At 39.8% G+C, this 26,382-nt stretch overlaps 1 protein-coding gene across 8 annotated transcripts in view; it reads right to left on the bottom strand.

The window, feature by feature from the left end:
* The window catches only part of PALLD (palladin, cytoskeletal associated protein), a 328,370-nt gene that overhangs the window by 37,603 nt on the left and 264,385 nt on the right, over positions 1-26,382 (bottom strand). For all 8 annotated transcript variants that reach the window (XM_045017800.1, XM_045017801.1, XM_045017802.1 and 5 more), the window contains 3 exons: positions 20,763-21,452; positions 4,525-4,660; positions 1,856-1,957 (listed from right to left, as the gene is read on the bottom strand). In XM_045017800.1, the coding sequence (XP_044873735.1) occupies positions 1,856-1,957; positions 4,525-4,660; positions 20,763-21,452 (928 nt within the window). The remainder of the gene's footprint in view (positions 1-1,855; positions 1,958-4,524; positions 4,661-20,762; positions 21,453-26,382) is intronic.

Below are 26,382 nucleotides of genomic sequence, written 5' to 3'. Positions count from 1 at the left end.
TTGTGCCCAAAATGAGTTCCTTATAAAACAATGAAAACATCTGGTACTAGGCATATATTTTATTTCATGTTGTCCTAGGGTCTATTTCATAAGAAAGAAAAAAAAGCCATTGGTTGCTTTCCATCCTCTCTCTTTTTTTTTTTCCAAACACACAAAGCATAAAATCATATATTCTTAAACAGTTCATAAAGAAGAAAACACCGATTTTTCTTGGAGGGTGTAGGCAGATTTAGGGTGGGGTTTGTCTCCAGATGGCCAGGAGACTATATGGTTCACAGCTGGCGTTTGTGAAGAACCTTACTGCAAGTAGTACAATAAAAATACCATTATTTTGTTTACATTCTCCCTGAGCAGTGACAAAACTACATTATTGGCATATGACGACAACTGCCATATTTTTCCTCACATATCTCCAGCCCCAATCCAATTGCTGCCAGAGATTGCCCTTGCTTAAAAAACAGTGACACACACACACATATATATATATAGGGAATGTTTAGTGTGAAATAAACAATATACTAGTGATTTGTAACCATACTCTGCATCTAGACATATTTGAGGTGGGCTTTATGGTAAGTGAACTGAAGACTAGAGAGCAGCAGAAATCTTTATTTATCATTGATTTCTTAGGCTGTAGAAACTAGAACACCCTTTTGTAGGTTTTATATTCTTTCTAACCATTCTCTTTCTTATTAATATTGGTATCTCATGTAAAGTCTCCTTTCACAGATCCTATCTCTACAAATTAATTTGATCTGGCTTATGACATTAAGCTCCCCATCGCTACCCCTGATTTGGTTATAGAAAATAATGATCACTTTGTGCAGGAAAAAAGTGAGAGAAAAGTTGGCTTTTGGTTATAACAAACATTTTTGCCTATTTCTTTACAAATTTCCCCATGAAATTTTATCCAATTATATCATTATTCATGTTGTATATATTCTACATTACTTAGATGAGCCAATGCAGGATGCAAAGCATCTTGTGTCAGTGGATCTCAGAATTACCGAGGAAAGACATTTGTACAGAGAGCTATAATGGTAGTGTTGTTAAAGTTAATCTGTCTGCAGTTGCTTACTAAATATTAAATTAAATTAAACACCATGTGTGTAAGTGCACCCAGAAATAAGTTATTAATGCTTGGCCACTGCAGTGTTATTAAAGAAGGAGGGTAAAGATGAAAGGTACAGGAGACAAAAAGTCAATAGATAAAAAAGCAAGAAAGAAGAAAGATGAAAACCTTTTGATTATCCAGAGGACTCATTATAGAAGCATCAAGAGAGCAAGCTTCCTGTAAGGGCAGAAAGAAAATGAAGGCTAGCAGTAAGAAGATCAAGAGGAATCCACTACAATTTCTGGGAGTTCTTTCAGAAGAAAGTACTGCGTGTGGTAACATAAACAAATGAATGGCTGAACAGCAACACTGGCAACAGAGCAAAAATGGATTACTTGGCTTTTTAAACAGACTTTCTGTTACACTTCTGATTTTGGTTTGCACACAACAGTACAGATTACATGCATAAAACACAAGTTAGTCTCAAGATAACAGAGGATGTATTTTTGCCTTGAGAAACTGAAGGGTCAGGATAGGATAGGATAAAAAGAAATGAAGCTCAAAGTGGGAAGCAGACATTTGAGAACCTTTCATCTTATTCAGTGTGGAAAAACTGAGCAATAAGCACAGTATTCTTCACTTGATTGCTTTTGTGTATAACTCACAACTTCTTTAGTCAAATCCATCCTGTCTTGTGTGTATCTATCCTACCATATGGAGCTCTCTAGTAGAATGTTGTCTGAAAGGAACAATGGAAAGGAAATGATTATTTTACTGTGCAAGTGCAGAGTTATGTAGCACCTGTGTAGTGGGCTCTTCGTCTGGTTCCTGTATATTAAAGACAGTTGCAGCATTGTCAGCACCCAGTAGTCGACGTGCCATCTTCTCCTCATATGTTAACCTCTGAACCAAAATAAAACCAAAAAAGGGGGGGGGGAGGAAAGGAAAGTGGAGAAGGGGAAGGGGAAGTAAAGGAAAGTTATTTTTTCTCTTTTAAAAACCACACAGCAGGTAACTTAAAGAACAACTAATGTTCCCATGGGAAAATCTGAGAATCATTCAGTTTAGAAATGTTAGCTTCTGTGTCATATTTTCTGTACTGCTCAAATGTATTGCTGAAATGAAAACAGGATCTTTATTTCTTAAAAATCCATCTCCTCTGAAGTTATTACTCTTATTTGTGGCATCAACATAATTTCCACAGAAAGCAATTACACTCCCAAACACAATTATTACCTCAGAGGAGAAACAAGCAGAAACAGCAGATACTATTATGGAGAAACAAAGAACCCATTTCACACAAACATTCTTCATAATTGAGAATAATATAAAAGAAATACTGAAAATGTAAGATGTGCCACAAACATCATGGTTTCTAAATAAATATTCTTAAAATTCTCTCACGCCTCAGTAGCTCTAATATTATTCCCACAAATAAAAATATATTTAACTAACGTGTTAGGGTTGTTCAGAGTGTGTATACCAGCAACAAAATAATAAAAAAGGCAGGAAATCACTAGTAAACACTTTTCAGACTCTTGCTTCCTAGAGCCATGATTTCGCCTTTGCTGCATCACAATCACATCCCCCACCCACAAAATACCACCTTCATTCCCCCTCCACACAGAACACATAAAGTGGTTAGAAATGGATGTTTGCTCATTGTTTTGGGTTCTAAGTAAGAAACAGGTTAAGGATTAAATGTAGCTTTATCGTAGACCATTTCCGAAAGTAGGTGAAGTCTCTTTAATTTAGGCTTACATACAGTTATCAAAGAAAATGGCAATGGGATTACAAGGAAACTTTTTTGCTACTGTTTATCTGTACATTCCTATCTGCACAGTAATTGAGAGCTTCTACTTCCCTCTATTGCCCGTAAGTTTCTACATCAGAATCACAGGAAGTTCAGTTGAGAATACCAAGGAGAGTGTCTCTTTCTGTTTCTCCTTTTGACAACAAAAGAGAGGACAACTTTATATAGAAATTATCTTCCTGAGAGAGTGTGATTTCCTGTTTCTTTCTACCCTTCTGCAGAATAAGGGAGAAACTATAAAACAGGTTAGACCTAAAATTTAGATTTAGTAAAAAAAAAAGCAGCAAAGAATCCTGTGGCACCTTATAGACTAACAGATGTTTTTGCAGCATGAGCTTTCGTGGGTGAATTGCCACAGGATTCTTTGCTGCTTCTACAGAACCAGACTAACACGGCTACCCCTCTGATAAAAAAAAAGTCTCACATAATCTAACATTAATAGAAATTGCCATTAATTTTTTTCCTTCTAAATTGCAACAAAAATATTCCCATGTATTTAAACATTTTCTTGCAGATCAAGTATTGCAGCATTGTGACAGTGTATGAAAGTGAAACTGATTCAAAATTAAACTTTTAATTTAAAGAGCAGAAATGGTGAAAAAAAATAGGTTTCTGTAATTCTTTCAGCTTTAAGAAGCTGAGTTCATTTTAAAATGGATGGTTTTGCAGCCAAAGCACAAGACTGGGATTCAAGAGTCCTGTGTTCTAATCCTGCTGCAGACTTCTGATGAGTCACTTAGCTTCTCTGCTTCTTATTTACTATGGCAAATATTCAGAAGGTCTTTAGTGATTTAGGAGCCTAAGTCCAATTTTCAAAAGTGACTTAGGCACTAAGGGTACATCTACATAGCAAAAATAGCAGTGAGTCTCAGCGTCTGGGTCAACTAATTTGGTCTCATAGGGCTTACACCACCGGGCTCAAAATAGCAGTGTGTGTGTGAGTGTGTGTGGGGGGGGTGGGGGAGGTCTCAAAGCCCAGGCTCCAGCCCAAGTGAGAACATCTACACTGCTATTTTTAGCCCCATAACCTGAATTGACCTAGGCTCTGAGACTCGCTGCCATAGGTCTTTTTTTTCAGTGTAGACATACCCCAAGAAACCTAAGATCTGTTGATTATCAGTGAGATTTCAATGACTTCTGTATCACTTAGATGCTTTTGAAAATTTTGCCCCGATTTACAAAATGGGGATGATAATCTACAGCATTTAAATAACCTTCATTATTTAAAATAAATCCCAAGAAAGATGTCAACAGCTGATTCTTAGACTACTAAGGTTTCAAAGACACTTAAAACAATCCCTTAACTGAAAAATTCACACAAGGTTTGGGAGAGTTGGTGTGAACAACAGGTGAACTTTCTCAAAGGTAAATTAGAGACTAATTTTATTTATGTCTTACAATGCATAGAAAAATAATAGGCTTGTAGATGTGCACATGGCTAATCTGTAACCACCTGCTTCCTATCAGCATTTCTTCCAATTGTTTGTTACACCCACTTGTCTTGTCTTAAAATTAGATTGTAAGCTTTTTGAGGCAGGGATTGTGCCTAGTGCAATGGGCCTAATCCTGATGGAGCCTCTGGGCACTATTGTAATACAAATAATAAATTATCTGAGAAACTATGCCCACCCCCCCCCGTTACATGTTATGTAAATACCGGCTGGCCATTGTTCAAAAGTTCTTCCTTGAAACGAAGTTTTCTTTCCAGGTCTTGTATGACAGCATCTTTTGTCCCTTGAATCTCTTCATCAGATGCTATCCTAGCAGTTCTGCCTGTTTTCTTTGGAAATCCCCTGCAACACAATACAAGAAAGTAATGTTTTTTTAATTAAACCATTAAGCTTTTAAAGTATCTGGGTAAAATCCTGCCCTTACTGAAGTCAATGAGTTTTTGACATTGACTTCAGTAGGGTCAGGATCTCATCTACCCTGTCCAAACTCATGAAATTCAAGCGGTGAACCTGATAGTCTAATTTTTGTTTTACTATATTCTTCGTGTTCTTACCACAGTTGTTACCACAGTTATCAATAATAATGCAGAAGCTTATCTGAAGTCATACAATTATTCTTCTAACTCACTTTGTTGTGATCTGAGGGTCAGTTCTATGGCAAAAGTTTAAATGTTTGTTTTTGATTTTTTTTCCTCAAGCATTAGTTCAAATAGGAGCTGAAATGGTGCTGAAGTGGGTGCCAACATAACACACACATAAAATAGCAAGCAAAGTTAGCAATGACAATACAACAAACATGATAACAGCTCCTGTAAAGAAGGCATGACTAGGTGAGCAAGAGTGCAAGGGAAAGTGGGGTGTGCACTGTACGTACTGTTGCCCCTTTTCGACCTGAATGGGTGGGCAAATGTCAGGACCCTGTGGACATTCCAGTTGGAAGTACAAATTGATGGAGTCTGGTATTTTCTTTGATGCAACTTTGTTTATTTACAAAGAGGTACCAAGTTCTGCTTCCCCAAATGCAGGAGAAACCAAAAACTATAGGAGCAGTTTCTTAGCTTACAGTCCCCAGCCTTGTTTTGATCTCTAACTTTTTCCCAGGCCATTCCTCTGGGTCAGAGCGAATGGGTGGTAAAATGAGATGAAGAGCTTGCACATTTCAGCACCTGTAGTGTTGGCAGAGTAAAGATATGTATTTAACAGGACATAATGGGGCCCTGCTGAAAGAGGGAAGAGTTGAAGGTTTTCAGACGTCTGAGTTTTGCTTAACTGAGTATTCTACAAGGTGGTGACATACCACCAAGCAACTGTAAGTCTGTGTTAATGTAGAGTTTTGCCACTGAATTGCCTAGGAAAAGTTATGTTATTGGTAGAAGTTAGTAGTCATTTAGGCAGCTGTTCATATCATGTCCCACAATTTGCATACTGAAACAGCCAGCGCTGCCTCCCATAGGCTGGGCACCACCAGCCCAGCTTAAGCGGTCCCCCCAAGCTATGGCTCTGACCCATTGACTGTGTTCCCCACTACAATTTAGCTCCCCCCCCCACACACACACTGCAAGCAGAAGCTAGTAAAGTACAGATTTTCTCAAAAACCACCAATCCAAGGCTTGCCTACCACCTGTTTCCATTTCCCACCCCTTCTGCAGCTGCAACCCCTCTCCCTTTCCCGGTCCCTACCTCCCCTCAGAAGTCCTCTAGCTCCTCCCCATAACAAAAATGTTGGTTAGACTGCCTGCTGACTATTCTACTGTGTTCACAGTAAGCCTCCCCATAAATTAAAAACACGTTACAACAGAGAACTCATGTATCAAGCAACATGAGATATTAAATCTTTATTGTACAAAAGTTTGGATTAGATACATCAATGGTGGGGTGTTCATGGGGGCAAAGGCATTAGCATGTTCCCTCAAACTACCCAGGCAAATATAAAATAGCTGCATAGAAATGCTCTCATGGTTTTTTCCTTTACTGGTGCATATGCACTGTAATCCTTCCGACTGCACATCTGCACAAGCAAAGAAGTGAACATCTCCTTAAATACCGTGCTCAGTTTAATTGCCCAAAGATTTAGTGGATGCCATGCACTGCCTTGGGTAAAACTTGACAGATTGAGCCCATTTTGACTCACATCACATCAATAGTTTGACCCCTGGCTCCACAAAAAAGAAATTTAAAAACTTTTTGGAAAATGTTTTGGAGGATCGTATGTCTCTTTAACCCCAGCTCATATGATCCCAAATTAGGATCACTAACCATATCCCGTATTCTCCTGAGGCACACCAAATATCCAAGGAATCTGACATAGCTTGTTGATTTTAGAAGACTTAGGGTATGTCTAGACTGCAATTAAAAGCCCCTGGCTTTCCCATGCCAACTGACTCAAGCTCACGGGGCTCAAGCTAAGGGTCTGTTTAGCTGCAGTATATATGTTTGGGCTTTGGCTGGAGCCCAGGCTCTAGGACCCTGCAAGGTGGGAAAGTCCCAGAGCTCGGGTGGCAGGCAGCATGAGCCTGAACGTCTACACCAAAATTAAACAGCCCCTTATTGTGAGCCCAAGTCAGGCGGCACAGGATAGCCCCGGGTGTCTATTTGCAGTATAGACCCTGTAGAAAGGTCAACATCTAAGGAGAAGTTGTGATGCAATCTTAACTACAGTGGTGTAGCCTCAGCACTATAATTAACCCATGTTACTGTTTGTGAATACACAGTGTGTAACAAAGTTTTCTCTTCCTTGCACAGCTGGAAAATGACATGGCAATACTGTTTCTGAAAGACTAGTCAGCCCCAGAGCCTGCTTTACACTGGGAAACTGAACCAGCACTGAAAGCACTTTTCAATAGTGTGGCCTCATGATGGGAAAACAACTGTTTAAATGCTGGTATACAAAGAACAAAGCTGTTCTCCATACTATTGCAGAAAGCATGATCACACTTTCAGAAAGTCTCAGTCCCAGGGCCGCCCAGAGGATTCAGGGGGCCTGGGGCAAAGCAACTTCAGGGGCCCCCCTTCCATAAAAAAAGTTGCAATACTAGAAAATACTATATTCTCGTGGGGCCCCTGCAGGGCCTGGGGCAAATTGCCCCACTTGCCCCCACCCCCGGGCAGCCCTGCTCAGTTCCACTATCTGGAGTGATTGAAAATGGTTTTGTCTAGTCTGCACTAGCATCAAAACCATTTTCAGTACTTGTACAAGGGATTCACTACTGAAAATAATGGTTAAATTTTCTAGTGTAGATATGGATATACTTATTCAGTTCAAGCAGTGTGGAACTGAACACTTGGGTCAGTCTCTGCATTTTTAAAATAGTAGCACACCAGGGTTCCCATCTACAGCCTGATGAAGTAGTATAATGCCACTGTAACCTCTGATACTGGCTCAGTGCTGGATTTTCAACACACCAGTTTTGGGGGGGTTTCGGATCTCTGATTTTGGTGTAGCCCATTATAAAAAGAAACACTTTGCAAAATATGTAACTGGATCTAAGTCAGATTCCAAACATCCATACACTTTGGGGTGTTTAGACCTGGGGTTTTGGTCCAGACCCATTTTTATTTAAAAGTGAAACTTTTCTCCTATTGTGAAAACGTTATTGGGATGATAGCACAAACCAGGAGAGCATGACTTCTCTCCTTTTCTGTTGCTAGGAACATTTAAAATTATTTGGAATTTAGGATTCAGAGATGATAAAGATGGAAAAAGATTCCAATTGGGTTAGAGCATCTCAGTCCATCTTCCTGTCAATACATAACTAACTTGTCAACTGCTGGTGCTGGATCTTTTAAAATTAATAATAAAATGGAGATACCAAGTATCAGGTAGTTACCTGAAAATATTTCTATCAACTGCAGTCATGTTTCCAGGATAGGGGCAGCAGGTCATTCCTCATATATAGTCTTGTACTATAATTTTAGCGTTTATTAAGCTGATATAGTAAAAATGAACTGTCAGAAACCAATAAGGAAACAAGTGAATTGATGCGGAAGACTATAATTGGACTCTTTCTGCTTGAAACATTTTATATTCTGCTACTGAAAGTAAATTAATAGAGTGGGGAAATGGATAGGTTACTGTTTAAAAAAAAGGATAACATTTTCCACAGAAGCTGGTGACATACAGACTATTTTGAGAAGCAAATCACAAGTGACTAATATACAGCAATACATTAAGAAAAAACTTTCATATCACATGCTACAATTTCATATTTTAAATCACTAAATTCAAGAAGCAGCTTAGCAAAATATATCTAGGTCCCGATCATCCCACGCTCTACCTGGCACACAGATGTCCAAAAAGGTATAAACTACAATAAGCCCAAGAAAGTTATGCAAGTTTCATGAAAAGAGGGGTGTTATGCTCCCCCCATGCCAGCACTATTTCAGTTTTGCACAGCACACTCCTTCGCATAGAAGGAGAGTGGTCACCCAAGGCTTAGGCTTGGTGAGGTCAAGGCAAGATAACATTGGTCCAGGCAAATCTGTATACTGTTTTGGGCTGGGTGAAATGGCATTAAACCTGTTGGCTGTAACCGCCACCTTTCATTTAAGATAGCGGTAAAAAACACTACAGCACTTCTATAAAACAATAGCAGCCCCACCCAAAAGACAGGCACACTTGCCAGAACAAACTCATACATTTCACTGCCCAAAAACAAAGGCACATGTGAGACCACTCAGGAATTCGAACTATACGGGAGAGAGGGTTGGCTGAGTATTGGTTTTAATAGAGATGTGCATGTCAGAGAAAAAGAGAGAAGCAGAAAGAAAGACACCACAGAAACAGACAGAGGCCCTGCGTACACTACAGGCACTACAACTATGGCACTGTAGGAACTCTACCTCTGTAAGCAATGGTAGCTAGATTGATTAGGTTGACATAGCTGTGGTGCTGAGGGCTGTGGATTTTTCACACCTCTGAGCACTGTCGCTATGTTGACCTAACTGTTAAGATTGGACCAGGATACAGAGAAGGAGCAGAAAGCCAGTGACAACCTAAACAAGCACTCAGAGCATAGCCCTGAGAAAATCTTACAGAGAGCTTTTGGGCCAAGGCTGACTGAAAAGGGGTTGGAGCGGAGAGCAAAGAAGCTATCTCCTATTTGATTCCTCCAGTGTTCAGAGAAACAGGCCTCTGTACATTCTTTGTAAACAAACAGAATTGCATCACAGATACCCATCTCACTCATCAACTTCTACTCCTAACAGAAACATCTCCAGGGCCCCGAGCTTTGGCCAGATGCTTGAGTCAAAGGGGGTAACAATATGTTTATCAACAAAATTTATGTAGATTTACAAAACATTAATCAAATAATGAGGTAGCTACTTCAGGCAACCTGCCTTTGACATATAACTATAAAAAATGTATACAGCTAGAAACCCGCAAAAGCCTTAGCAAATAGATATGCCTTGTAACAACTCTGCACTGTTTTGGACTGGGGCTGGAGAGAGAAGGGGAGATGGGAGAGCTGTGACCCCTCATGGAGATGATCTATTCCTATTCCAAAGAGGATGGAGCGCGGCTGTTCTCAGTGGTGGCAGATGACAGAACAAGGAGCAATGGTCTCAAGTTGCAGTAGGGGAGGTCTAGGTTGGATATTAGGAAACACTATTTCATTAGGAGAGTGGTGAAGCACTGGAATGGGTTACCTAGGCAGGTGGTGGAGGCCCGGCTTGACAAAGTCCTGGCTGGGATGATTTAGTTGGGGTTGGTCCTGCTTTGAGCAGGGATTGGACTAGATGACCTCCTGAGGTCTCTTCCAACCCTGATCTTCTATGATTTTATCCCCCTTTCATAAATCACACTTAGGTACACACAAAAAAAAGTTACCTTTTCAAACATACATTTTTTGACATGAGCTTCAATATGGCTACAAGAAAATGGAGAAAAATAGAAAGACATTGGGTGTGTATGGTCATAAGGGTGGTCAAGCTATTATATAGCAAAGACAGAAGAGAAACAACACTGCAGGGACCTGAAAAGTGGGCCCTTAGGGAATGGGAGAGATTCAGGAGACAAAGCTTTGGCCCCATCAGGGATTATGTATGCCATTGCCACAAATCACTGCCCCTTCCCGGTGGAGCTCTGCCAGTGGCCACTGGTGCCCACTCATCTCATTCACCACTGGATTTATAATTTACCCTCCAAGGCATGGTCCCCTGTAACAAGCAACACCAGTTCTCCCCATGGTTGTTGCAATCAGTTCAGACCACCACCTGAAGTGATTACCATTCTACTGCTTTGGTTGTCACCCAAACCATCTATTCACTGGCTTTTGCAGTGGTTTCACCAACCCTATGTACTTATTTGGATACAGTGTGTCCTGAGAATTTTCTTCTTGTTTGTGGCTGCTCCCATGCCTATGTTTAGCCTATTCTAGGGAACAACAGACAAAATGCTGCTAATTTATTTGTGCATTTGAATGTGGATTTTTTGTCTAATGTGATTTTCAGTGCACAGTGGGAGGATTAAAGCTGTAGGACACAATAAAAAAAGGCAGACTTAAAATATAGATGCAAATAATTGCCAGCACAAAACTGTGGCTGAAAATTTTATGCTGTCTTTCAAAATCAGGCCAAAATTTCCACTGACTTCAAAGGGAGCTTCAAAGGAGCTCAGCACCTCCAAACCCCCCCTCTTATTTAGGGGCCCAGATCTGGATTTAGATGCACAACTTCAAGCATATAAATTTGAATTCTTTTGGCCAGAGACGGCACAGGAAAACTTCCCATAGACACTCCACATATTTTACTTTTAATTATTTCACATGCAGACACTTTTGAAGGCAGAGAATTTTGGAACCTTGGCTCAATTCCAGCCTATTTTGAATACTCACTGTAACATTTATTTAGAAAGCAGGCCAAACCAGCAACACTTCATGCTTTGATTACAGTGTGTGCATTGGATGGGATTCTTTCCACTCCTCCTTCCCACTGTTCTGACAGAGTAAACAAGGGCAACAGACTGGTGGTTGTTACAGTCCCAAGGATGTGTTCTTTTTTGCCATCAATGTTGCTCAGTTTCACAGAAATCCAAATGGACATTAATTTGATTCTCCTTTTATAACCAAAGCTTTACAAAAGTCTGTTCTGGCTTCCGGCACACAGTAAATTCCCATCCATGTAAAGTATTTTCAGTTACTTTAAAATGTGGAATTATGGTAAGCATGGGTCACAAGCTTTGAAGCTGCAGCTGCACATAAAGAACAAATGTTTTTAATTTGGTCTTGTCATACATACTATGAGGTTTTAAACCCCCCAAATTCAGCTCCTCTCAGTAGTGCTAATTAAATGCACTTGATTTAATGAAGGACTGCCTACGGCAGAGTCTTGACTAAGGGATGATACCCTCAAAATGAAACAAAGGTAACAAAGTTCACCTACTTCCCCCAGGAAAGTATCTTAACAAGAAAGAGGCAAGAGACTGATTAAAAATCAATCTTACCCATAGATCAGCTAGGATGAAACCAGATATGTACAATACATATTTCCCAGCACATTTGAGCCTTTTTTCAGAGATCGAGCAACAAAGAGGGAGCCACTCACCTAAAAGCTGGGTTCATATCACCCAAGACTGTCATTTCTGCAAGGCATGCAATTAAAAGGTATTTTCACCTAATAAAAACCACAACCATCTTTTTTTAGTTTCAGATCAAGCCCACTCCACTTGTGCAAATTACCAACTTACTTAGGTTTTCATATTGTCATTCATCACTACAAGTATCTGAGGACCCAATCAGTAAAGATATTTAGGCACCTAACTTCCATTGATTTCAATGGGAAGGAGGCTAAATATCTTTGAAGATCTGGGCCTGAGTGCCTCCTGGCTCCTATAATTGAGATTATGTCATATCCATTGTGAAACATTTTTCCAAGGATGGGCAGGCACATTTGATTTCAGTTAAAAAAAATCCAGCCCTTTCTGAAATTCTGGTAATCTAGGCAAAATAAATCTATTGTAAAGGTTGTGTTTGGAATGGATAGTCATGAAAATGAAGAAATTAATATAGCATTGACTGGAGCCAAAGGTAGAGAAGGAGGACACACGCGAATTTCCCTACTCAACACACCCATAGATCTTAGTCTGAAACACTCTAGTTATTGCAGTCCTGGGTCTCTCTTGAGCATTGGCTGACAAACGTGCCAAATACATGTGATGTGAACAAACATCCACTAGGGACTGAGAGGAGGCCAAACTAAGTCGTATTTGTGATTTATCCAAAATCAACCTTGGTCTCCAATTGTTGAAAGGCTAGTGCACTAAGCACCCCTGCCACCAACACACCATAACTTGTTTTTATATACAAAATCAATTAATATCTGAATAAAAAGAAAAGAAGCTCCTCTGACTGATTTACAGACATTTATGTGACATCCCTTCATAAATTATTTGTCTGAAGTAAAGTTCTGTGCTTTGGCCAACAGGGACAACATGTATAGGATACTAGCCAGGTTGGTAGGCCAAAAGCTACAAAACAAGGTAAATAAATCAGTACACACTCCCTCTCTCCAACAGAGTGCACGTGCATCACCGGTTTGTTTAGATTAGACTGATAGTAAGTGACTGGTCATTTTAAAATTTTTTGCATATGCATCTTCAGCAATCATTTGGAAAAAGAAATGGATAAAAAGCATCTGGAAAATAAAGCCTTCCAGATGCACCCACGGTCAAGATGCAGGTCGTCAGGATTTTGGCTACTGCACCAACCTCGAGTGTCTTTCCGCTTGACGTAAAATTCTTGGTCTGTACTTTACTTAGCCTTGAGTAACTCACAAGTAAAGTAACTCTCACACTGAGAATAATGGATGTTTTTACCAGCAATTAAAAACAAACCAACAAAAACAAAAATAAAAAACCACAAACCATCACCACATTTCATTTGGGTCAAACCGAAAATGAGATTTTTTGGAATTTTCAGAGTATCAAAAAGTAAAAAAGTTTAATTTGGAGTTGAATGAAACATTTTGTTCAACCCAAAACAAAACACATTTTATTTCAACTTTAACCAGTTTTTAAAGGTTTTTGTCTCTATTTTTTTTGGTTCAATAAAATTGAAGGAAATTTCAAAAAATTATCTCAAACTAAAATCTCAAAATGGTTTGACATTTTTGGATTTTTTTCTTTACGTGAACAATTTGGCAAAACCAACACAAATTCACAAAACATTTCAGTGTAATTGAAAAGGCATTTTTTGCCAAAAAAGTTTGCCAAATTTTTTTGCACATCATTATTCACACAAATATTTAGTTTACAATTGTGACTTGGGCACAACTTGGCATTCAAAGTTCAAATGCATGTGTACAGATGGGTGGTTGCAACCTAGATCTTCAGAGCCTGTGACAGCTGACAGTCCCACAGTGACACCAAGAAACAATGCAGAGGCACACTGTGGAGAATAAGCGCCACAGGAAGTATCACCCAAATGACCCAGAATGACAGTACCCTGCAGCCTCTGATTGGCCAACCACCGTATTTAACCCTGGAGAGTGCCCCAGGAGGTTGCCTGGCCAACAAAACAGACTTTGGTACTGCTGCAACTCCAGACCGGCCTCTGACCCCAGCCTGATCCTGATCCTGACTCTTGCCTCCTGATTTTAGCCTGGTATTATCTCTGATCTCCGGTCTCCAACCCTGGCTTGACTTTGACCCAACTCTTGCTTACTGAACCTGGTCTATAGCAATACCTCTGACCCCTTCTCAAAGACTACTGTCCCTGATGTGTGGACCCCAACCCAGCTCTGACCACTAGGCAAGACTGTCTATGTCCCAGTCCCTTACAGTATGGATATGTGGTGGTTGTATTTAGTCATTTTATTTTAAGAAGAATGAAAAGAAGATATTTTCGGTGGTAACTCGTGTGCACATTACATTTAAAATTTCCATTTTAAAAAAACCATATGGATGTTTCATAGGACAACCGAGGAGAATCTGCTCATATCCTTGATAGCCATACAGGACTTAGCTTCCTAGAGAGCTATATGTGGAGCTCAAGATGAAGGACACAGGGAGGACAATAGGGCAGGAAGCTTTTAACAATAGGAAGCAGTGTGGTCTACTGGGAAAGTCATTAGGTGAGGAGTCAGGAGAACTTAGTTCTAATCCTGGTTCTGCCACTGAATTGCTGCGTGACCGTGGGAGAGTTACTTCACTTCTCCATGATTCTGTTTCCCCTCCCACCCTTTGTATTGTCTATTCAGATTGTAAGACCTTTGGGAAAAGAGCTCTCTCTCTGTCTTGTGCAGTGCCTAGCCTAATGGGGTCGCAATCTCTGCTGAGGCCTCTAGGTGTTACTGTAAGGCAAAAGAACAATGGGGTTCATTAGTTTAGCAGAATGATAAATTGTCATTTTCATAAAGGGCTCCCATAGAAGTTCTCTCCCTTGGACCTGTGACAAATCCTGAGTGCAAACTGGAAAACTAAAAAACAAAAACAGCCAAACCTGACATTTGCTGAAATTCAGTTCATTTCAATGGCAGAAAACTTTCACTTCAGATTATTTTCATGAGCCCCAGAGATAAGTTTGGCAGGGATGAATGAACATTACAGAGATGAGATGAGCTCCCTCAGAGGCAGGGAAATCACCTTAACCTTTACCCTCAATTTGGTGGTGGAATTTTTAAGCAAGGGGCTCTCAGAAGCCCCATCCAACACATGAATGTTTTGGCATAAACCACACTGACTATAAACTCAGTTTGAGCAAACTATGATAGACATAATTCACACCACCAGGAAAATAAATGCCAGATTTATATAGGACAACAATAAATTGTGTTCTAAAGTGTGGGATGTCCTTCGTAATGAGGGACCGAGAGTTATATGGTGACAACATGTGCATGGGTGGCTGTCCCTTATGATGCTCACTATCATCACTGACATATGCAGGGAACCTGGAGGTCAGTAAAACATTTGGCATATCAGTAGTTACTGAGGCAAAATTCAACGTACAGAATAAGTCTGGAAGAGCAGACCAGCTGCTTTGGCTCAAGTAAAGGCAAAAACATTGCACTGTTCTCCTTTGTTCTCTCTTCCTTATCCTCATAACGCTTTGATTTACAGTTTTGAAGAGCATGGAAACAGCAATTAAAATTAGCATCAGCAATGATGAAAAATATTGTTTATGTTAATTTTACAGAAGTGTTCCAAAGGGATTTCTTTTCTCTTTAAAAGGGTTAGTTAAATAGGAACCGCAAGTACAAAGTTAAGTCAACAGTCATGTCCTTTTAAAAACTCTGTGCATCATGATATTTTCCTCTGTTAGTGACCTAGGCAACATTACTGAAGAATGCAACTGCTTGAAAGAAAGAACTAGATATGTCCTACAGTCAAGATCCTTTTAAACTGATATATTCATAACTGAAAATGCATGTTTATTCTACTTTGAAAGGGATACCATCTGTCATTGTCAGACAGTAATTCCATGCTTTCTTTCTAGTGGTTTACACTTTGCATTTATAGAATCGCTCTGTGGGCCAAAATTTTGCTGTCAGTGACACCCATCCAAACTTACTGACGTGCATGGGTGCAAATCAGAGAAAAAACTGGGTTTGTATCAAACTTTTGTTGTGATGGCTGATGAAACTTAGGTTCCAGCCTCCATACATTTCTGTCAGTAAACAAAACGGGCACGATTTTGGATTCTGTCACATGTGCAGTTCCCCTTGAAGTTAATAGGGGTTACCCTCCACATAGCTGAAGGCTGAGCTGGACCAATAAATCTACTAATACATAGAGCTCTTTAGAATAGGAAAAACATAGACCCCCAAGAACAAGGATTGAGCAATAGGGTATTGGCCAAATTCCAACTCAGAAATAAACAATATTCAGCCCTGTAAACGGGCCGACTCACCGCCGCGGCGCCTCCTGCTGGTTTTCCTGGGGAATTGGCTCTTTTTCAGCACGGAGTGCCCTCTGCAGGCCGGTGATCCCCCTTTTTACTATCGGCGCCGTGTCCCTCCCAGGACCCGGTGCCCCTTTTACTATAATAAAAGGGGAACCCCCACCCTACTATCCCCACTTTGCCTCAGTAGTGGCCACTGACAGTCATGGTCTAGCCCCACACCCTGGGGCAGACTGCAGTATCAGCCCACTCATCACAGACAATAGGGGTTTGGACCTGCTGCTTTGTCCTACCCCTGGGCTGCCCTCTGCAACTCCCAGTACCTTTGGCCCTTTGCTAGGCCGCAGCCTGGGGCTTTCCAGGCTGGAGCTTCCCTAGCTCCTCAGCCTGTCCCCCAGCCCTGCTTCACTCAGGTATCTAGTCTCAAGCCCTAAGCAGCCAGGCCCATCTCCCTCTAGAAACAGAGAGAGACTGCTTGCTCCTGGCTTCCCTGCCTTCTTATAATCCCTGTTCAGTTTGGGGCGTGGCCTCCAGCTGCAGCCACTTCCCTAGTCAGCTCAGCCAAAAGCCCCTTCCCAGGGCTGTTTTAAAGCCCCACCAGGCGGGAGCAGATAGCCACTCCGCTACAAGCCCTCATTATTTCTCTCTGAAATGTTAATTGACTAAAGTATTCTTCACTTCCTATCTAAATGTTACTATACGGTGGTAAAAACTACTGTGTTCCGTCCCAAATGTGGCTGCATTTGATGGATGGGTAAAGTGATCACTATTGTCCCTCACTAATCTCACTAGGTGAAAGTGTTAGTGACTGTAAAGTGACTTGACCACCCTGGCAGTACTAAGTATTTTATTCAATTGACATTTTTTCTCAGTAAAATTCCAAAACAATTTTTTGAACATTTTTCAAAAAATTTCAATTGTTTTGGTTCAGTGGCAGGGGGGAGAACACTTTCCGTATTTTATATTCCCCATTCACAATCTTTTTTCCCTAGTGGAAAATAAGTTAAAAAGTAAGAGAAAGTAGGATTTTGCCCACCAAAAAGAAACAAAAAATTCCTTTTTTTTTCATTTTCAATTTTAAAAAATTTAATACTAAGACCTTCAACAAAAATATAACTAAATTTGTGAAAATTTCAATTTAATCAAAAAGTTGTTTTTTGATGAAAAAAATGCCAAAATAATCCAGCCAGTTCTGAATCTGAATATAATATTTCTTCATTACATTCAAATGAAGAGAGCGTCAAAGAAATATTACAAATATACAATATATACTAATGTAATCAGAACACCAAGAAGTATCACTTTTAAAAGTATTCCACAAGAATTCCAACTCATCTGGGTGACAAGTTATTTAGGTTATATTACAGAGTCTGACACAAGACTAAGCAGTTCAAAAATCCCCTTTTCTTTTTTTCATATCTTTGACTACCATTCTCACAGGAAGCCAGTACAGAGGCAGAAGAGGGTGAACTATCATGTGAAGAGCATACACATAAACATGAGTTGTGAATATCTGATGTGGATATCTGTGGACAAATTGGAGAGAGTCCAGGGGAGGACAATGAAAATGAGAAGGGGGCTGGGGCACATGACTTATGAGGAGAGGTTGAGGGAATTGGGGTTATTTAGTCTTCAGTAGAGAAGAGTGAGGGGGATTTAAGAGCAGCCTTCAACTACCTGAAGGGGGTTCCAAAGAGGATGGAGCTAGGCTGTGATCTCAGTGGTGGCAGATGACAGAACGAGAAGCAATAGTTTCAAGTTGCAGTGGGGAAGGTTTAGGTTGGATATTAGGAAACACTATTTCACTAGGAGGGTGGTGAAGCACTGGAATGGGTTACCTAGGGAGGTGGTGGAATCTCCATCCTTAGAGGTGTATAAGGCCTGGCTTGACAAAGCCCTGGCTGGGATGATTTAGTGGGTGTAGGTCCTGCTTTGAGCAGGGGGTTGGACTAGATGACCTCCTGAGGTCCCTTCCAACCCTGATATTCTATGATTCTATGATCCTCAAGCATAACTAGGAAAGTGGCAAACAAATACCAGCAATAAAAAGACAAGAGAGAGGGGAAGGCATTGAAAGTGACCATAAAGTTTGCTGCAAGAATGCTCTCTCTCTTGCAATAAAACAGTTGGTAAGAAAGGTAGCTAATGTAAAGTATTTAAAAAACAATCAAGGATCCAACCCTACTCCCATTGATGTCAATGGTAGTAAAAATCTATTTTAAAGCTGAAATTCCATTACTTTAGACCTCAGCTTATACTGGACTCTCCGATGTTGATAAAGATACTGCTCATTTCCATCTACAGAATGCATTCCACACTTTAACTAGTTCATTTTCAGCAACGCATAATGTATCATTTGTAATCCCATTTAATAGATTAGGAAATGGAGACAGAGAAATTAAATGACTTGCTCATGATGCATGTTAGAGTTGAAATGACAAGTGTCCAATCTCGACTCCAAGTTCAGCACCCAGATGACCACACTACAGTGTCTTATCAAGGAAACAGTGTCTTCCTTTTAGAATGAATGGACATCAATAGCAAGGTGATAGGAAGGAGTACAGGCCAGGATTGGACTGCTTTTTCCCTTGTACAGGCTGCAGAGCTGACCAGCTTCTGCTCCTCCTACATTGCTGGAGCTGATTGGCAGTCAGTTAATTTTGCTCAGTCTAGTCTCATCTATACTACTAACTGGCTCTGTCTGTGGAGACCCAAACAGGCAGGCAACAACCATGCACTGGAGTGAGTGGAGAGTGAGAGCTGAGAAAAAAAATGAGTAAAGTGAAGAAAAGGGATAGGAGAGATGGTCTAATTGTTGTGGTGGTAGCCTGGAACTTGGGAGACCTGGGTTCAATTCCTCCCTTCACCACCAAATTGCTGTGTGACCTTGGGCAAGTCCTCTAGTGCTTGAGTTCTCCATCTGTAAAATGGGAGATATCCTCACAGGGGTGTTGTGAGAATAAATACATTAGAGACCAGGGAGTGCTCATGTACTACAGTAATGGGGATCTTAGAAAGACAGAGATGACAAAGAAAAAGGGAGGAGTGAAGGGGAAACAGAGGTGGTAAGAAGGGATGGGTCAATAAATTAGAAATTTTGGGAATATGGAAATTGAGAGGCTGAAAGAACTTGGGGGAAGAAAGAAGAGAAAAAACACAGGAAAGAGTGGCAGGGTAGATAGAAGATGATGGGAATGAGAATACTGCTAAACAAGACAAAGGGGAAACAGACACTGAAAAAAACTAAGAAAGGATATGATAACATACAGTAACAGGAAAGAAGAAATTTGGTAGGAAAAGAGAAAAATAAAACTAAAAATTAAAGAGACAGAACAAGTTGATTTTTGAATTATGTAACAGATCTTTTAACATCACCAAATGTTATAATTAAGATTACAACGTTTTGTTTACATTGCAGACAAATTCATTAATATCTTGGAGTAACTGACAGAATTTTTCCAAACGTGCCTTAGGAGGTCACACACAAACAGCTACACTGAGTTCTGGTAAAATACCCAGGGGAGCTTGGGACCTTTGTGGGCTGCATACACCCCACCCCCCCCACACACAAAAACCACTATTCCAGGGCTGCATGTACCTGCAAACCTGTTCCTGAACAAATACTAGAATTGGGTATCACTATAGGAATGGAGACACTGGAAAGGAGGAGACAGGAAGGCAAACAAAACAAAGTTAGAGTGACTGCAAGAGTGAATGAAACTATTCATTTTCTCCTTAATTCTGTTTATTTTGTGATCAAATATCATAATAAGACACAGGATGTAAATCTAGAGAAACACTTTTAAAAAAAAAAGTATACCTGAATCACTACTCTGGTATCCATCTTATCTCTCCCTTGTCTTCCATCACATACCTTGGAGTGAAATAACAGAAGTTCCTACTGCACCAAATCTATAGTTGAGCAAGTTATCTTGATACTGTGAACATATTTAGAAAGCCCTTAAACAAAGTTATAAATAAGCCTTGGATCCAGCTATTCTCATTTTTTGTTCTTTAGCATTTCTCTTTGTTCTCCAACAATGGAATGAGAATCTAGTGCCAATGGAAAGACAAACTGAACTGCTCTGGGCTTTTGGCATGCTCCAGAACAATATTTTAGCCTTGCGGGGAGACAAAAGGGAGAGAAAATATGTGGAGCTGATGTAGTCTGTGGTGTTTTTCCTGTTTTTTAAACACAGTTCTTCCAAATCCCCAGCACCACATCCTCTCTTCCCCACCCTGAGCAAAAAAAGATAACCAAATATCAGTAGACCATTGTACCCCTTCATTTTCTATCTCTGCAGGTTTGTTCCATAAGCAGAATACAGCATGAGATTTCGGATCAGTGTCTTCTTCCCTGACATTCCTCCATGTACAGAAATCACTAGAGTCAGAGGCCAAGTATCACCTTATGAAAGTGACTGCAAGACTTCTAGCCCGAAGGGAAATTTCCTTGCAATTCCTTCCACTGATTCAAGAATCAGTCATTCCCCCATCCCCTCTCAGTTAGCCACAGTGCAGAGAGCCCAAAAAGCTATAAAATGGAGAAGCAATAAAATTATTAAACAATAAAATTAAATGTAAAAAGTTCATTAGTTGTTTATACTCACGGAGGCATAACACCTTTTGGAAGTCCTAGTGCATTGACAGATATAGGCGGTGGTTGGGATGGTAACATGGAGCTGAGAAACGCTGCTGGAGACTGGCTGGAATTAGAGAACCTAGCAGTTGGAGAAAGACTGCGGGAAGGTGAGGAAACTGAGGAAGGGAGAGGAGGAGGAGGGGGTGGGGGAAGTGGGAAGGAATCAGAAACTGAAAATGTTGCAGTTGGACTAAAGACCGGTGGAGGTGGGGGAGGGGGTGAAGAGGAAGATGGAGACCACAGGTACTCCCCTTCCGGAGCAAATGGCTGGGAGAAAGGGGGAACAGGTGCTCTGCCAAATTGTTTCTGAGAGGCAGTTGGAGACATAGGGGATGGCAGGCTGGATGTGGAAGAGCCAGATGAAGGAGTTACATAACCTGAAGCAGGGCTGATGTTCTGAGCAGCAATGAACTGTTTAGGCCGGGCATAGTTGAAGGTGCTGGATGACTGCATGGTTGGGGAAGTGTGGGAGTTGAGAATGCTCATTTGCACAGGAGAAGTGACAGACTGGCTGGACACCAGCTCCTGGAAAGAAGGGGGAGGAGGAAAAGGAGGAGATGGGGGAGGGTTTTGATGTTGTTGGTGGTGATGGTATCGCTGGCCACCTTCTTGTTCCAGACGAATTTGGTTCTGCAGTTGTTGTAGTTTTAGAGGGTCCCTGCATGAGAAGAAAGTAAGTTAATCAGAGGGATGGCGACGGGAGAGGAGAGGATTAAAATAAAGAAACAACCTCATTATCTAGACACTGAGCTCTATTTTGTCACCTGGAATTTTAGAAGCCAATGGAAGTCAGAGCTATTTGCATATCTGATCCTTAAGTCTATCCCCTTGCCAGCAAAGTCCCTGCAAGAACACACATCAGATATTCAGCTGCTACAACACTTAATTATAGCTAAAGGACCATTTGTAAGCTCTCTAATTAATAAAGCCATGAATCCCTGCTGGGATGGAAAACCTCAATGAAGTTGGGAGATTTGGTTTGGATACTTATTTAAAACTTTTCCCAACAGATTCAAACCTTTTTGTTCTGGAGATTGGGATGGCAGATTTCCTGTAGTTCCCTATGTCATCAGACCTGCAAATACTGCAAGTAAAGTCCTTTTTGTAATCATCTTAGTACTCTTATTTTCAGCTGATGCCACAATAGAAATTAAGAATCTTTTGAATTTTTAAAAAGGTTTGATTTTTATTTGGGTGCCGGTGGATCATTTGTTAATTTTATTTGAACTTAATATATTAATTGCAAGAGTCCTAGTATTAAGGGTCACTTTTTAAAAAAGGGCCTCAATTCTGTCTCTCTTACTATGGTGTTCAAATATCTAAGCAACTGCAGCCACAATCAGGTTGCTAGAAATCTAAATGCCCTAGCTTGTGCCTGCTGTTAATCATGTGTCATTCCCAGGAGGTGACAGACATTTGACAGTTCTGTCAAACCTTCCCATACATTTGTGAGGGAGTGAATGAAACTTCCGCCATAATTTTCTGTAACCTAGGGAAAGGTGAACTAAACTGCGTACCAGGAACCATGAGTTTTAGTCCCAGCTTTTCCACTGACAGCTGTTAATATAGCTGTACTCTTCACAACTTTTATTCTTAACCAAGCCTCAGAACCCTACCATACCAGGAGGCAACTGAGGAACTGAAGCTCTAGGGCTCTGCTAACTGGACTCATAGCACCACACCAATGGGAGATAGGTTTATTTACAATAAAAATACAGAACTTCTTCACATTCACATAACTGTAAAGACTGTAGGTTTGACATTCAGAAGTGCTGAGCACCCAGAACTCCAAATGAAGTCAATAGGAACTATAGACACTCAACATTGATGACAATCAGATCCTGTACATATTTTTGCTTATTGTACAATTGCTTAAATGACCATTTACATTGCATATTGAAGGAGCAATTAACAGGAAAGCAGCACTTCTATAAAAAAAAATATCGAGACTAAGGACCATTAAGGTAGTTTGTGAATTTCCTTTAACAGTCCTGCTTTAGCAGCACTACAACCTCTATAAGGCCCCTATCAAAGCAGAGATCAAACTTTGCTGTGTGTGGTCTTGATTCTAAAACTCATCTGTTTTACTGGCTTGTCCCAGCTGGGAATTGTATCTTTGTCTCAATACTCCAGATGTCTTTGTGGTTTTATGCGCAGATGTACCTTTTCAATATATTTCACATATAAATACTTTACAATATTATATACAGTATGTCATTTATCATATAATTTAGGTCATTATTTAATCAGAGATTTTACTGCAGAGTCTATTGAATTCATGGAATATGTATGTATGACAAACACCATAATGGATGCATACTTTTGGTATTAGAAATGGATCATGTCATAGTTACATTTGTAACCTACTTTCCATTATAAGATTCATTTTGATACTCCTGCTCCCCAAAGTACTCTGAAAATATTTTCTGCCTGAAATTTCACGTGTGGTGTCTAGAAAAGGAGACTGTTTGGCTGTAAAAAGGGGGACAGAGGTTTAAGATTAATCACACATGGTATTTTGAGACACAGTACTGAAAAAAAATCAACGTTTTGAAGGGTCTGACTATTTTGTAAAACCATATCACAAAGATACTTTGGTCTAGAAATGAGAGTTATCCCACCTACAGTACATACTTTATTTGTTAGTAGCAGATTAGCTCTTTTTTACCAGACTGTTTTCAATATAGTTGTGTGAAACATTTTGAAGTTATTCACGACAGATTTCTGAATATTCATTCTTTGAATGTTGACCATATAGTTTCCTCCTGAGTTCAGATTGTTTTGATGTTAGGTTTGGGTTAAGGCTGGACTTTAGTTTTCATTATACCCTTTGAATGTCCCTTACCCTGAAAGAGCTACTGCTTGAGCTATTTTGCATTGAGGCTTTCTTTTTAGCCCATACGGTCATCTGACCCTCCCAGTCAATGGCAGAGTTCCAGCAGCAATACCAAACCATCTTGGATAAATGAGTAAAAAAAAATTACTTTTTAAGTTTGTCCCTTCCAGATTGTGCATTTTAACTATTCTTGGGCACATTGTCTAATGATCATGGAAGATTTTTAAGATATTTTTACTTTCATTTTCATATCAATTTTACTTTATTTTCCTCATCATTTATATGTACTGTAGTGAGACTAAGGCCAAAAAAGTAAATAGAAATGTACCTAACTACATATTCTGTGCCAGGTATGGAAGAAGTTTAACAATCTCAAACACAGACTTTTCACCAAGCATGTGCCATAACAAAAGGTATCTGCGCTGTCTTGAAACTTTTCTATTTTAAATTACAAAGTCATGTGTTCATGTTTCAAACAGTGGCAGAACATAGCAGTGACCATCTAGGGCCTTGTTGATGCTAATTACTACCGGTTTTACAGCAACTGCTGCTAAATGATGCAGCTATATCAGTGTTAGTAATGGCAGAAGTGCTAGTGTAGCCCAGGATCAGGCATAACACCAGGGTGTTGTGAAAATCTACATTTTGGGTAAAGGAAAGACCCTACTCTGAGCAGGTTTTCATGACACAATGGTAAAAATGCATGATCCCTGTATTAGGCATCTTTGCAGCTATTCTGTTGCTGTAAGACAGGTACTAAGTTTTCTAGTGCTAGACACATCCTAGAGTAATGTCATCCAGCATTTAAAAAAAAAATCCCATTATTGCTATTGCACTGGTGCTAATAATGTTGGAAGCGTGAGGGTGGAGATGGGGCACTGGTGTTTAACACTGTTGCACCACATCATCTAATCTTACTCAGTGCAAATCTAGACACAGTAGTTAAAAATACTCCACCTGTGGCCAAACTGTACCAGTGCTTCTTCCTTTATTAGCGGCAATAGTGAAGCAACTACGGAGATAAAGAAAAACTTCAGGGACTAGGAGGACATATAAACAATACTAGTTTAGTTATAACAACATGATCCTATCTCAGCCAACTAAGGTGTGTTTAGTAATCCAGGGTGATAGACAGACACACTTTCATAGAACTGGTCACATTTATTTTACATCTACTTCTTTAAACACAGTGAAAAAACCCCATAACATTTGCACATATTTATTTTTTATTACTTATTTGAGGTTTACCTACAGTTTTCTCTAAGAATTAATTACAGAAACTGAAAAATTAAAAGTAACTTCTGAATAAAATTCACTCAGTAAAAAGGACAAATTGACTATAAAATAATCACATTGGAGGTGGAGGGGAAATGGAGATTTGGCAAGTCATTTGAACTCAGACATGACCATTTATAAAGGGATTTCAACATCTTTATTCTGATATTTGTCAGCTATTTCCTGCCTGCTGTTGGAAATTCTTGCTATAGATTTGCACATGAATATATCTCTGCCTATGCTCCAACAGCTATGGAAAAAAATAAGACTTCTAAGCCAACTGAAAAAACATATTTACACACACACACACACACACACACACACACACACAGTAACAATGAGTAGTAGTAATATTTTAATATGAACAAGAGCACGGGCCTAAACAACAATAGGGAAAATCTGTAATACATTATGAAGGTTATTCGGTTCTTAATGTGAATGTGCATATTATTACCCTGTCCACAATACTTAATTTTTGCCAATTTACTATAGACATAGTGCACTAACGTTATGACTTTTCTACATAACATGTATAAACTACTATTCTATTCTATTCTACAGGAGCTAGTTTCTGCTGTATCTATTTCAGAGCCATTTGGAATAGAGGTCTCAGCTCTTTATAACGGTGTCTAAAATGATAGCAGAAGGCATGGTCCTTTTTTACCTCCATTACTATGTCTTTCCTGGATTGTCTTTCACCTGCTGTGCAACTCTGTCTTGAAAGAGAGAGACTAGGGTAGGAAGAAACTCAGCTTGCATTGCTTCTAAGAATTAGGATTTATGTTCTTCACACCACTAGTAGTTTCTAATGATAGAGGATGTGATCATCTTGAGGCTGGAAAGACACTAGCTTCTGGGAAAACTGTGTGTGCTGCAAGTTGTCACTTTTTTCTTTTATACCTCTGAGTACTGAAGAGTTATAATTAACGGTGGGAATTCTTACACTCTCTGTAACTAAGCAATGCTTTATTGAATGTACATATACCGAGTTTCAAGAAGACAATGTGTCTCAGATATTTCTACAACTTTGTTTTCCTTTTTGCCCCTTCCAAGACAAATTACTGAAATGAAAGAGACATCTAACTTATAAATAAGTATAATTATTTTATTGCCTTGCTTAATGAAAATTTGTAGCCGCAAAGCTTATGGGAACTGGAGTCTGACTACTCTAATTGCCTAGGAGGACTGTTTTCCCATTATGAAGTTAGTGAATCCCTCATGCCACCATCAGAGCCTTCTTCAGACAACATATTGACAACCACAATATACATACCAATCTGCACCAACTATTATAAATGGCTCAATACTGATCTCAGGTATTTGGGTGGATGTTCCTTATAATTACGTATGGTCAGCTCACATTCATGCATACTGGTAGTAGGTGTTTGAATACAATATGACAAAGAGCATCAGACATCAAAAATGAGCTTTACGTATAGAATCTTTGGTCCAGGAGACATACATTGACTAGAGGCCA

Source organism: Mauremys mutica, chromosome 5 (assembly GCF_020497125.1).
Source record: "Mauremys mutica isolate MM-2020 ecotype Southern chromosome 5, ASM2049712v1, whole genome shotgun sequence".
NCBI classification, from domain to species: Eukaryota; Metazoa; Chordata; order Testudines; family Geoemydidae; genus Mauremys; species Mauremys mutica.
This window is presented reverse-complemented; position numbering and strand designations above follow the sequence as displayed.